Source organism: Clavelina lepadiformis, chromosome 3, assembly GCF_947623445.1.
Source record: "Clavelina lepadiformis chromosome 3, kaClaLepa1.1, whole genome shotgun sequence".
In the NCBI taxonomy this organism is placed as follows: Eukaryota; Metazoa; Chordata; class Ascidiacea; order Aplousobranchia; family Clavelinidae; genus Clavelina; species Clavelina lepadiformis.
The window spans coordinates 7,635,657-7,649,691 of record NC_135242.1 but is presented as its reverse complement, the minus strand read 5'-3'; the positions used below and the strand labels follow the sequence as shown (position 1 = coordinate 7,649,691).

Sequence of the window (14,035 nt, the reverse complement as noted above, 5' to 3'; positions counted from 1 at the left end):
ATGAGACTTAAGCTATATAATGCAAAAAACAATACAGCATTTCAACAAGCAACCACTTCAAGGAAAGAACTGAGCTTATGCCTCTCATAAAACGTATAGTAGAAGAGTGTACAGTTTTGCAGCTAAATTTTCCCAGTCCCAACAAACAGTTATTTTCTTTGTTGTCAAAAAGCTTGGACTTGACATCAGCAAACTCTAAAATGAAAACAAATCATCACACACTGATATCAGGTGGGTGCTGAAACCAAGAATTTTCCTACTGTATTAAAAGTGTCGTCTTGGATTAAAGATTAGGTAGCCGGTTTCAAAGTACAACAAATTCACGAATAAGCCCTTAACTACAGTAGTTGAATAGCATAACCTATCGTTTGATTATCATGATTCATGCATGACTTTAAGTAGGAAAATTGATGGATTCCTCTATCGAATCATTGTTAACTCAAGCAATGAAGTTTTTTACGCAAGTTGCAATTATGTCTGCTGTTGGCTTCACTTAAGATACCCAAACTGCAATGCACTGTGTCATCTTTTGCAGTTGGTTTCACAGTTTATAGTAGCCTAAATCAATCTTCACATATGAAGTTGAAGCAAGCCAAATCTTAAATATCTTCATAGAGTGCAAGAAACAATGCATAATGATCTTGCATTAAGTGTCATAATCTTCTTCGTCAAGCCACTTTCTTTTGATTGCCCCACCAGTGTTTGGCATGATTATCTAAAAATAACATAAATTGGCTTATTTTAATTAACTGCAGATGTGATCATGAACACCGAAATACCGGTACTTCACCAAAGCCAATTGAGAGGTGAAATCAAGAGGGATTAACGTTGGACATACCTGTGGATTAACAAACTGATGCTTCTGAGAAGTACGGTTTTCATTTTTTATTAATGGACCTGACCTGCTGTTGGACATTGTTGGTTTTCTATTAGGCTAAAAATGTAAAACCACTTTAACAGATTATGACGGTTACAACTTCATGAAATATGACATTTTCAGATGTTAAAATGATATACATTAACTTTCCATTAATCAAGCACATTTAGCTAAAATGTTGTGAATATTACACCCAGTGGTTTTAGCTATGTTATACAATTCAGGCTGCAAACTATATTCATCAATTATGACATACTTTTTCGTCTACAGTTGTTCTTAAACGATAGTTCACTGACGACAAGCAATATCTATCTGGAGGTAAACGTGCACCAGCAAAATTCTTCAGTGGTGGAAGAGCAGCCGTGTTCTTTTGTCTCGCAGCATCAACCAGAAACTAAATATGCTTCAGAAAATTATTACCAGTGGAGAACATGAAAGTTTTTTATACTTAGATTTATCCATGGATAAAATATAACAGGTTTCTCCAACTATTCTATTACCTGAAAAATACTTAAGAAAGCTGTGCAAAGAAACGATTGAACAAACAAATGTTACAAAGCCCGTATTTAACTAAAGTCTGGCCAAACAGCTTGTAGTTTAAAAATCACAGGTTAACTTAAAATGATAGATTGGCTTTTGGTTATAAGGTTGCAGAACTTAAGATCATTACCAGGCTTATAAAGCAGAACATGCGATAGCACTCAAGGGTTAACCTTATTTCTACTTCCTTGACACAAGCTTTTGCAAGCATAAGCTTGCTTCATCGCGTAAACTAAGCTATAGCAAAAAATAGGTATAATAATAAGTCTCAAAACAAGTCACAAAAAAATACTCATCATGGCTTGTAACCGCAGTAATATTGAGCAATAGTGAGGGTGCTTCTCACCAGAAAAATGTGAAAAAACAAAAAAATTTATTGGCTCCTGCTAAATAAGTTTCTATCTATTGGCACTTTTCTTCGTTCTGTGAGTCATAATCCGCTAAGTCCAACTTTCAAAATTTATTTTAATGTGTGAGCATTTCAGATTACAACCTATACTTACATCACGAGGAGGTGGTCCAGTGAAATGGTGATCCAACTGCATTTGTACTGCAAGTTTTGTGTCTTCAATACTGATATTAGTCCTCCCAGCATGACTAGCATAAGTTTTTGCATCTTCTAATACATCAGTGATATATCCTGCAATTGTTGCAATCCCATGAAAAACATTTAACGATTAATTACTTTCTAGTAAATCTTAAAAGATTGAATGAAAGAGACAAAATCTCCAAGCATGAAACAGTCATAATTATGGTTTGAGTTGCTGCAAATTCACAAGTGCACTGGTCAGTCACACTTCCAGGCTAAGCATCTTCATTAAGGAAATCAATGGGTGTTAGTTAATTTCTCTTAGATGTGGTAACAATTTTCACATTAATGCGACTACATAAAAGCTGTTATTCGATTGAAATAAATAAATATTAACAGATTTTAGCATTACAGCAGTGGTCAAATAGTACCCTCAAAATGACTGTTATAAGCAGCTGATATTGACTCATAAAGAGTAAACTCATAAGGACTCATAAAGAAGAAAAACATAACATACTGTAAGCAAATTCAAGCATTTGGTGAATGACTCTTGGTTCATAATCAGTCACTCCCATGTCTTTAAGGATAGCAATGATTGTGTTGGCATCTTTCGGCAAAGAAGACTCAGCCATGGTATTCTGTCCTTCAGCTTCAGCATTCATTATTAGAACTATTTTGTACCACTCTACCTGTACGTGTATTAAACACCGTGATGTTTTATATATACTTAGCATGAAACCATGATGGAAGACACACAAAGTTACAACACAAGATGTGGCTTAATTCATCAAACAAGCCTTGCAACAAATAAGGATAGAATAGTGGTTTTTTGCCTACACAATTAAGGATTAATGAAACAACAGAAAATTTCCAAGCCCACACAAGACTTCTAATACTTTTTTACTGCAAAGTACATGAAACCGCTATGTTGCGTAGACTGGGCAGTTAACTTGGCCTTATGTTGCACCACATAAAAAAAACAGAATTGATTACAATAAGCAAAAACCTGACTAATAAAAATATGCAAACTGCAGATGAAATGATGCATGATCAAACAGCTTCCACAATAAAATTTTAATTGCGGGGAGGTACTGTAGCCTAACTCTGATATAATTTAACATTAATACAACAACATGACAAAACACACATTGCCAAATTTCTAAAGAGAGCCTGAACAAACGATGAATGCAGTCAGTGTGTTAATTTTGAGTTAACACCAACACTTGGTAAAGTGAGATTGAATCTACGCAAATCATTTTCCTTATATATTTTAAAAAACATTCATTATATGGCAGTCCATCATGCCACTGTAGTTAGAGGCAAGCATTTGTAAATTTAAACTTATAATAAAACTTGCATATCTACAGCTTCTTACATTTGGCAGATTGCGAGATTTAAAAATTTTTGTTTCCCGCTCTCATTGTCATGTTTGTGGTGCATTTTCCTATTAAGGTAAGCCTGTTCTCCCATCCCAGTAAGGCTGTATTACCAGATCCAACTGATGGGGTTCACAGCAAGCAAACGATTACCAATCAGCTTCACCGGTGGCTTTTTGGAAAACATAGTCATGTCCATTCAAATTCATTATGCCAACCTTAAGATGAAATTTCCATCGTGCCTTTGCACGATGAATCTTGTCATACTGGCATACAATGACATTGTCAGTATCAAATAATTCAACTGGATCTTCCTCTTCATCATCATCATCACTGCACAGAGGTTCAAAATCGACAGCTTCGGACGATTTTCTTCCTTCTTCATCTTCGTCTTCTTCTTCATCATCGTCGTCGTCGTCATCTGAATCATCATCTTCAGATGACGAACCAGCACCACCATCAACTTGTGGCATCATTTTAAGTTTTGATGCTGTGCTACGCATGATGTGCTCAAGCGATGGTTTCTGGTTTAACGTAGACACAGCACTCGAGCAACCAGGCACTGAGTTTAAGGCATCGCTAGCACCATCAACCTGGATGATTACGGCTGGCTGTTGACTTCCTGAGGAGCTGACTTGCTCTTTACCTTGAGCAGTAGTGGTGACAGTTTTTTTCTGCACAGTTGATTGTTGCACAATTTGATGTGAAGGTTGATATGAATTGTAAATTTGTGACTGGCCAGTAATAGCCGTAGGAAGTTTTTGTTGATAAATTAAGTTACTGGGTAACGCTAATGCAGCCTGTTGCCCACCAGTAGTCATTTGAACAGTCTTTGTAGGTATGGCACCAGGCATAGCTGGAAAAACTTGAGCATTTAAATACATCTGTTGTGTCAGATGCCTCTGTGGCTCTTGTCTTCGTTCAATGGCTTTTGATTGGATAACTTTACTTTCCCAAGTATTTTTCAATTCCTGCAATACTTGTTCATCTACGCCATCTTCCAAAAATGTTTCCCTTATATTGTTTATTACATCTTCAATGACTGTCTTGTATAGGGTTGAAACATTATTTTGACTTGATGGAACTTTTGACATTATTGATATTCATTAAAAACTTACCAAGATATTAGGCTGCAATACAATACAGGATGGTAATAAATGTAATACTTATATATACATAAATTTTTGAAAAAAAACAGACTAGTGGCCACAACACTGCACTTACGTACATAGGCTAACTGGCCATACTAGTACATTCGTAGTGCACACAAAAAATATCACATGCACAATATAGGACAGCACTTGACATACTTGCAGTTTGGCTAATTGCAGCCATCCAAAGGTCTTACTTACTGCACAAATGTCAAAGTTTTTCAACTTATTTAATGTTGGCCTTTTCCGGAACAAAATGAGTGTACAAGGCCAATTTATAAAAGCTACAAGCAGTGGTGGTCAGCAACAAAGTAGTTTTGTTCATTGATACTTCCACTTAAAGCATGTTTTAGGCCAAAGTAACATACTTGAGAAGGTTACCAAATGCTGAAGTAGAAAGTAGTCAGTGTTTTAGTTCGAAGATAATTTGCAGTAATTTTCATTTGCTATCACATCTGCATAAAACGTATATATACAGTCTACAACTTGAATTTCATGTAACAATGCTCTGACGAAGGACAAAAGTATGCCTGAATCCATTTAGTTTCTTAACAGTATGCATATCCCTGCAGTTGTATCACTTTTAGAAAGCTCTTGGTAATTTGTGCCTTTACAGCCTCATAATTTAGATCAGCGTGGTCCAACTGCAGGCCCGCGGGCCAACTTTGGCCCGCGAGCACCGATTTTTTGGCCCGCGAACTGATAGTCAGCTTTGATAGTCGCTATTGTCGAGGAAGAACCTCGACCGCAGATGTCACATTGATCAGCATTAATAGCTAAAAATTTTGAACTATTCTAATTTCGGTTTTAATTAAAAAAGAGAACTTTTTTCAGTTCTAATTTCAGTTCTAATATCAATGTCACATTGTTCTTCAGTTCCAATTTCACATTTCTTCAGTTCTGATTTAAAAACATTGGCCCGCAAGATAAAAAAAATTTTTGATTTTGGCCCGCGATGAAAAGAAGTTAGACCACGCTGATTTAGATTGATAACTACTTCTTACTTGAGTAGTTTTAAACAGCAATACTTCTAGATTTTTTCGGGAGTAACAACTATTTAAGTAACTTATGTGGTTACTTTGACTACAACTGGCTACATGTACAGTACAGATTAAGAGGTGTGAAATGCGATAATGATATTAATTTACACAAAAGGAGTTCAGGAATTACAATATTTTCAATAATATTTTATAGAAAACTGGACAGTTTAAGAGTTTATTTAGTTCTAACCTTTCCAGTTAAGTAACTATGCCTATTGAACATTTAATTTATGCTAAACCTTGTCAGATATTGTATGTGCATTATTATAAACTGCAATGCCTGAATGTAGATAAAAAATGAGATAAATTGTAATTCCTCACTTTTAGCAAATAAGTATTGAAGCCAACAATATTTTTTATCAAAATGATTTTTAAGTTATATACATATGGCTGTACCACTTGGTGCAATTACAGTCATCTCCCGGTTAAGTACGCACCCGTTTAAGTTCGCATCCCAGATAAGTACGCAAAAATTCTTCACAAATTCTGGGTTCAACGTTTTCAAAAATTTATTTATTTTAAACAGCAAGCACATTAACTGGATGTCAGGAAAAGTTAAACGTCAACTTAACAATAGTTCACTGCTTAAACATGTCGTGCAAAGTCATCTGATGCATATTTTGCATTCCTTTTTGTTTGGCTTCCAACGTCACCTGTCTCAGTTTTCGCTGAAAGCATTCAAAAGTGCTTTTGAGATTATTATCATAAGCACCTCCTGCTTGATCTTGTAAGGCAGGACACAGCAACTGATCCTCAACTTCAAGCACTTTATTGTTAAGTTGTTCAAAGCCATGAAAAACGATGCTGTTTTCGACAGGTGCATAATCGTTGCTTGGGCCAGCCTCATCGTCAGTGTCATCATTTTCAGTCTGCATTGTTTCCAACACCTCATTTACGTCACCCAAAATCGACTGTGAATATTCTTCATTATTCTCGTCATCAACATGCATAAATCCTTCTAGCTCGTATTTGTCAATCGAAATATCCATAGACTTAAAACAGCGCAAAATTGTCCACTTCAGCTTCCTTCACCATGAAGAAGAACTTTCTGCAATCCTCGACGTGCTCTGAATCGGGTAAGCCACTGCCACGACGCTTGAAAATCATCTTCTGATATCGATAATTGTTGAGCGATTTGTTTTGATTTTGCAAAGACCAGTGAGGGGGGAACGGGAAGACTTGCACGGCGCATGCTATCAATCCAAAGATATAGAATATCTTCCAGCTCAGAAAACCAAGGGATGCTCGAAACGTTTTTGTCTTTGTCCCCTCAGACATCAAAGCAGAACGCTTTCGAATAACTTCCCGGTTTTTCAAAATCTTTCGGATAGCAGCTTCACTCACGCCATACTCTCTTGCGAGACTTCTTTTACTCGGAGCTGACGGCACACACAACTTGGCGATGACTTCCAATCTTTGGGATTCACTTAAACGATTACCTTTACCTGACATCATGCGAACGAGAAAATTGTACCCAACAAATTACTTGTGCTGTACCGTACACTAGCAGAAAATAATTGCATACAAAACCACACAACAGAAAACTTTTTACGAATGAATGAACAAGGGCAACGCATCGTGAATGACGTAATAAATGCAAAACTTGTGTATTGGGTACACGCATTCACACACGCGTTGGATAAGCATTAAGGGTGCAAGGCCGCACGCATACCTTCACTAAGTGGCTGCATAACTGCTAAGTACGCACCTACCACATAAGTTCGCACAAACTACTCAGGATCAAGCTGCGTACTTAACCGGGAGATGACTGTACAAGGAAACTAGATTGACAAATCTACGTTAAGTCTGTATTAATCTGTGAAAATGCAAACCATTTCTAACCTATAACTCAGTGGTGCTGATGACTTCATAATTCCTACATATATTTGAAACAACCCTAAATTTTGAGAAGAGAAAAGTGAAGAATGCTGTTTTTCAAGAACACCAATTTTCAGCTAGTTTGCAATCACTTCCAGAAGTTTATTATCTGTTAATGGCAAATGTTTTTGAAAAGAAAAAAGCCGTTCACTTGGTTAACTTTCAGTAAGGATTTACCAGAAGCAGTTAAAAACTACAGAATATTTCTAACACTACTAACTTACAAATTACAGGATATCATATATTAGCCTTTTTACCAATTAACTATTGCATAAATACTGGTTCCTCTTACACTGAATTCCTTACCGATAACTGCAAAGGCACAAAATTTGGCGTGACGATATGCACTAAAGCCAAAATTCTTTATTTATTCTGTAGTTTGTGAACATAATTCGTATTATGTTTTGTTATAATAAGGTTAGCATCAATCTGTTTGCTCCCCATGGTCAATGGCAAAAAGTAAAATAAACTGGTGTTTAAACAACAAACTATTCCTTGTTTGTTTACAGTAAATCTGAAGATGAAAAAATTTTGCACGTTGAAAAATGTGTTGCAAGCCACCCAGATGGCAGAGTTTGGCGTAGGCACACTCAATATCGCTTTTCATGAGCTTCAGTGCTGCACTTAAGGTTTGTTATTTTGTACTTAATCACTTGGACAGGACTTCTGCGCACTCAATTCAATTGATTTAAAGATTAAATAAATCAATTTATGTACATTACTGTATAATTGTGTACCTATGTGCGCAATTCCATTGAGTTTGAACATTTTTATGCACAGCCCTTGTCATTTTGGTTGTTTGGCGCACCCAAGATCTTGCTGAAAATGGTTATACTCTGCAGTCCAGCAACCCGCTACTAGAAAATTTGCTTTGCGTGGGCCTGATAAATAAAATGTCTAAGTTGGTGTCACACCAACATAGTACCAATAATATAAAATCTAGAGAAAAACAGCCAACTTTCTACAACAGAGACTCACTTTTCCACTAGGGTTGCAAGCATCAGAAGACACACAAGTTTGTTGTAATGCTCTTTGGCTTTGGGCAAGCCATTGCATTAACCACGCTTGCTTGGTGAACCTGACTGGAAAGTATGGCAGTTTTTGACGAAAAAATCGTGCTTGCAAAGACGCAAATTTTGGCGTGAAGACAGGCACTAAAGCTTCAATTCTTTATATATTATATAAATTGGCGTTTAAATAACCATTTTTCTTTATTTATTTATTATATATCGACGTGATGAGTAAAATATTCAGCTTGCACGTTAATGTATTTCCTGCTGCAAGTGCCACACTTTCCACTATTGCTTGTGAACAGTAGGATACGAAACTTTGAAAAAATAATACAAGCAGTTAAAACAAGTAAAAAATGAGTGTATCAATCGAAACTTGCACAACGGCAAATTTGGTTACTGCTGGGCACTGATCCTGATTCTGATTCCCGCCGTTAATAGAGCTTGATTGAGCTGTAAGCTAGAACTCCATAAGCCAACGTTATGACGGTTCAAAATTAAGGAACTATTCCCCACCATCACAGGCGGGTTCTCCTGACATATAACAAGGTTGACGAGTGTTTGTTTCTTTTTGATCTAGAATTCGTCACGCATGGTTGCGACTAATTTTTTTGTAGTTTAGAATTTAGATAGTCATATCAAAATATATTACAAGCTTTGTGAAGCATAGATACAGTACTACCAAAGTATACTAAAAGATATGCTCTATGTGTGACGCGTAAACGCGCTAAACTCCCAAATAGTTGATTTGTAATTTTCCATTATTTTGCAAGAAACAACATTTGCATTAGATTGATTTAATTTTTGATATTGAGAATTACAAAAAAGATTTCAAACTGAAGTTTGTTTTATTTATTAAGCGGTGTATTTTCAATAGGAGACCTCTCATTAAATGAATCCTCTTATATTGACTTATAGAAAGTGAGGAATTACGGAATGCTTTATGAACTTTTATAGAAACTGATTTGTACATTTTTGACGATATTTTTACATAAAGCTGCTAAATTTATAGGTAACGAAAATGAAGTAGCCTGAAACGTTTACACACAACTAATATTTTTGCAAGAAGACTTTCACAATTTGACGTGATTTTAAAAACAGATTTATTTGCCATCACATATCGTTGCTTCAATTACTAACATATAAACAATTTTTGTATAAACAAAGTAAAAGGTAGTTAATTAACTAATTTCGATCATTCACCTACAAAATGACAAACTTAACCGTTAATTTGAAATTTTTTGTGGCTCAAATCAAACAGAAATTGAGTCAGCAGGAGAAAATTTCAAGCCAAAATCTAAAGATCATGTTATTGAATATTAACTTGAGTAAATGAGGGGGAGTTAGTCAGCCTATATGATTAATTGGATGGTGTGATAATTTATTTTCAGGCTTAATACCGGCTATTGTTCCTCATCTATCGACCCCCAGTTGATGCTACTATTCAGGCTTTCAGCCCGTATAGGCCGTGGCTGGTTACACATCATGTATCGATGTGTTGGCGTATATACGACTCACGTCTATTTTCCGAAAAAAGTTTGGTATGCCATGTCTATATCCATATGTTTCTTTATTTTTATATATCTACCTAAGCTATCCGCTAATCACCGATTTAACCTCCGAACTAACAATAATTGAACCTAGCTTAAAATTAAAGTATTTAACCTGTGCCCCACGGTATAGGAAAAGAAGTGCATTTGTCATGTAAATTTGTCACGTAAATAAGCATAAATTTTTTTTTATTTAAGGTTATAAATGTTCAAATGTCATTTTTGAATGTTTTTCTGAAACTGCAGAACGTGAAAATTGTCGACAATTTCTTTAATGAATATTCAGCTGTTGATGAACCTAGTGACACAGAGTTAAACATGTTTCAAAACCTGGCATCCCTCTCTCCAACATGACGAAACACTGGAAAGTAGAAACACTTCCCGTCGTAAGGAGTAAGCACTCATGCTCATCAAGCAGTATGTTAAGGTAATGTACTGTAGTATACAAGTAGCCTAAGTAACAGCGTTTTTTTGTGAATGAAGAAGCGACAAGGGGTGTAGGTTAGATAAGGCGGTGCCTGTACCGGTAACAGGTGAGTTTAGATAACAGGGATAATGGGTTTAGAACTTTAGATAATGTGAAACTCACTACAACACTAGGCCTATATGCTCGGCTTTACAGCTTTCAGCCTTTTACTGGTACGTCATTGTTATGGGCCTACTACATAATTATGCGTAAAGGTGATAAAAATTCTGGGTATTGTGCACACCAACAGGGTAAATTGAGTACTAGGCCCCAGCCATACTTAAATTGTGACATCATTTGGTTGCTCACACTAGACCAGCAGTGGCCAATGTTAACCGCAAAGAGCCACATCATAAAAATTGGTATCCATAAATATCACCTTATCTTTTCCTCACTCTCATACACACCTACATTTAAAAATGCCATTCTGACGGCATAAACAGTTTCACACATAAACGAGCACACACTTCCCTACAGCGATTGGAACGAAACAGTTAAATTAGGAAATCTTAGCCAAAGTTGACTTAAGCATATTCATGCGAGTAATACTGTACACCCTAAAAAACACAAATACAATATGAACGAAAGAGCCGCTTAATACCGGGCAAAGAGCCGCGGTTGGCCAGGTCTGCACCAGAAGCAAAATTCATTTTGTTTGCAGCCTAACCTACATGGCCTAATACACCTAAACTGCAGGGTCATCAGGCTGGAATGCATGGCACTTTTCAACGAGATCTTAGGGGTGCAAGATTGTTAAAATCAGGGTGCCCTAGGTGCATTCAACACTAGCCTAAAAACACAAAGCATGTAGACCTTTTTTCGGCAGAAAATAAGTGATCTCTAAAAAAAGGAGTCATTCGGGTGCACCTAGCACAGTCTTCAATCATACTATCATTTTATTTTTCGTGAAAAGTGTGGTGAGGATGAAAAGATCAGGCCAGTTATAACTAAATTAATAAAAATAAAATTCAAATTACTGTAAATTAAAAATCAGAAAATATTTTTCTTTAATGTGCAAAGATGTTCATATACTACTCAAGTCTAGTCTGGCATACAAGTCTTGCCTCTCAAAACAATTCTGGCTGAAACTCGGAAAAAGTCTAGTGTTAAGTAACATAAACTTTAAATTTCAAAAAAGTGCATTTTGAAAGGTAGTTTGCTTCAAATAGATATAAAATAGAATTTTATCAACCTGACAGAGAGGAAAGAATCATTACGAAAAGAGTAATTAAGAGCATGGTATTTCTAGCTGGAAACATAATTCACTTATACAATCGAATCCGGTTAATTGCACAGTCAATTTGCCAAGCTATTTTATGGGACTAAACGAATTATGCGAAAGTGCAAAGTCCACTTATGGTCTTACTTGACGTGCGAAGCTGGTCACGTGTAAAAACGTCAACATGCAAAACACTAACGTTTATTGTGTATTGCGATCATCCATTCATTCAAACACGCAAAACACTCTAACATTTATTGTTTAATCAAGAAAAATACTGCACGATTGTTGTTTGTTTAAATTTGTTTTGCATGCTTTCTTGCATTTGTGTTTCTAAGCGAACAGATGTAGCCATGTCCGCCCCTTCAAACTGTAGTCGTCGGCGAATTGTATCAAGTGTTGCAGAAAGTCTTTATTTTTTGGTGTAGCTGCAGCGATTGCGTCAGCAGAGATTTTTTTGTTGATGTCGTCTTTTAAAACTTGTTTGTTTCGTAAAACTTGTTCACATATTACTAGAACAGTGCGAATGTTAATGTCTGCATATTGACCGCCAGGTGTTAATGCTTAAATTCAGCATTGTCTGTTTGATTGTTTTGTAATAAAGCGCAGTACAAGTCGCAAAGCTTACGCATTGCGTGTGCGCTTCCAGTGCATGTTGTTTTCAATTTTATCTTTTAAAAACTTTTGAATAATCAAATAAATCACCTTCATTTTTATTGAATTAAGCTGATTATGCAATAAACCACTATGCGATAAACCGAAGTATTATCTTTACAAATGATAGACTATGGTTTGGGATTTGCGCACTTCATGCAATAAAACGGATTATGCGATTATGATTAACCGGATTCGACTGTATTCACTACAAATAGCCAATCAAATGGAAGAGGATTACCAAATATATATTTATATATTATCAAACCATACATGTTGTAATGTAAAAAAGTCTTCGCTAGGCCTATATATCGTACTTATCAGAAAATGGATACCAGTTGTGTTACTTGGTGTATGCATTTAGCTCTCAATTGTCAAATAAGTGTTCATTTTGGCATTAGCAAACAAATAATTTGAAACTTGGTGTACCTGGCATATGCTTTTGTATCAAACCGATATATCTGCTACTCAGCAAGATCCAATATTATTTTTGTAGTTTTCACCTTAACTGTTTTTCTAATTTTAAAGGAATTTCATCAGGCTTTAAGCATATGATAGGCTCTATTTTTTATATGATTGTGTAATGAGTCTGTGCTGAAAATCATGGGAGATTGTAAAGTTTTCGTTGGCAACCTTAATTTCAAAGCCACTCAGCTGGAGCTTCAAGACTTCTTTAAATGCTGCAAAGCTGTTAAAGATGTTGCAGTGATCATGGATCGTAATACTGGCCGCTCCAAAGGTTATGCTTTCATTATGTTTGGTACAGAAGAGGCTGCCAAAGAAGCCGTTGAGAAAATGAATGAGGAAGTATTCCAAGGTCGTCCGCTGGCGGTCAAGGTTGCAAGTAACCAAGACAATAATAGAGCTTTCACGGAATTCCGTGGAGGTAGAAACAATAACAGTAATTACTGGCCAGGAGATGTTAGTTACGGTGATATGGGAAGAGGTGGCGGATATGGTCCTGGACCTGGTGGATATGTGCATGACGGCTATGGACACGGTGGAGGTTATGGTGGTTACAATGATGGTGGAGGTTATGGAGGAGGTTACGGCCATGGTGAATACTCATCTGGTCGTGCTTATTATGGAAGATATGCTGGACACAATGATCATTATGGAAGTTATTACCATGGCCAATAACTTAAACTGTGTTTTAACCCTTTGCTATAATGAAGTCAGCTCAAACGCTAAGAATAAAAATGCATAGATCTCTTACCCTAAACATTCACACTGAAATTGGAGGAAAACTGTAATTAAGATGCATGTTTATAAAGTCCGTTACATGTGCATAGTTATTTCTTGTCACAATTTTTTTTTGTGTCACTAAAAGCCTGTGCTGATGATACAGATAGCAATATAATGATTTGTTAACTGTGTTTAAAAATAGATACCAACTGAAAATTGACCGTTGTTTTGAGATTACTTTAAATAATACAGCATTGTTGCTCATCTGCAACAGTTATGCTTTCTTGGTCTTAAAGTGTGTAGATTACAGACCTTTACTTCCTGCCAGCTTTTGGACTGGTTTTATGTTTGTATTAAGCTCCATGGTTGGATTATCACAGACATGCAATCATTTTTATATTGCATGGTAATTTGTTTACTGTTGGTAGGCTGATGGCATTGTCCATGTTTTAATTGCTGTCGCATAACATTATTCAGAAAATTAAACTCGTGTTTTCAAAACCTTTAAAAACAATAATTTTACGTACATCACTGGAATCATGCTCAATATTTTTTAGAGT

The 14,035-nt window shown here is 36.0% G+C and overlaps 3 protein-coding genes and 1 long non-coding RNA gene across 4 annotated transcripts; 2 read left to right on the top strand and 2 right to left on the bottom strand.

The window, feature by feature from the left end:
* Nucleotides 1–98: 98 nt before the first annotated feature.
* On the top strand, nt 99–1,289 carry LOC143450872 (uncharacterized). Its single transcript, XR_013114786.1, has 3 exons — nt 99–231; nt 756–869; nt 1,148–1,289. It is a non-coding gene; the product is annotated as an uncharacterized LOC143450872 (long non-coding RNA).
* On the bottom strand, nt 145–2,680 carry LOC143450871 (uncharacterized). Its single transcript, XM_076951616.1, has 5 exons — nt 2,464–2,680; nt 1,921–2,057; nt 1,134–1,271; nt 839–934; nt 145–715 (listed from the first exon to the last, which is right to left on the bottom strand). Exons 1-5 carry the CDS (start codon nt 2,678–2,680, stop codon nt 647–649), a joined length of 657 nt encoding a protein of 218 aa, XP_076807731.1. The 3' UTR covers nt 145–646.
* Nucleotides 2,636–4,472, bottom strand: LOC143450870 (transcription initiation factor IIA subunit 1-like). Its single transcript, XM_076951615.1, has one exon. The coding sequence runs from the start codon at nt 4,414–4,416 to the stop codon at nt 3,472–3,474; it is 945 nt and encodes a 314-aa protein (XP_076807730.1). The 5' UTR covers nt 4,417–4,472; the 3' UTR covers nt 2,636–3,471.
* Nucleotides 4,473–12,819: 8,347 nt separating this feature from the next.
* Nucleotides 12,820–14,033, top strand: LOC143448295 (RNA-binding protein 3-like). The gene has a single exon (XM_076947967.1). It carries the CDS (start codon nt 12,894–12,896, stop codon nt 13,428–13,430), a length of 537 nt encoding a protein of 178 aa, XP_076804082.1. The 5' UTR covers nt 12,820–12,893; the 3' UTR covers nt 13,431–14,033.
* The last annotated feature ends 2 nt before the right edge of the window (nt 14,034–14,035 follow it).

Coding starts and splice junctions, on each gene's coding strand:
- LOC143450871 (XM_076951616.1), bottom strand. CDS start 2,680: ATGCTAAGTATATATAAAACATCACGGTGTTTAATACACGTACAGGTA. Junction 1,272..1,920: donor CTGGACCACCTCCTCGTGAT/GTAAGTATAGGT, acceptor AAGCATATTTAG/TTTCTGGTTGATGCTGCGAG. Junction 716..838: donor ATCAGTTTGTTAATCCACAG/GTATGTCCAACG, acceptor TGTTATTTTTAG/ATAATCATGCCAAACACTGG.
- LOC143448295 (XM_076947967.1), top strand. CDS start 12,894: ATGGGAGATTGTAAAGTTTTCGTTGGCAACCTTAATTTCAAAGCCACT.
- LOC143450870 (XM_076951615.1), bottom strand. CDS start 4,416: ATGTCAAAAGTTCCATCAAGTCAAAATAATGTTTCAACCCTATACAAG.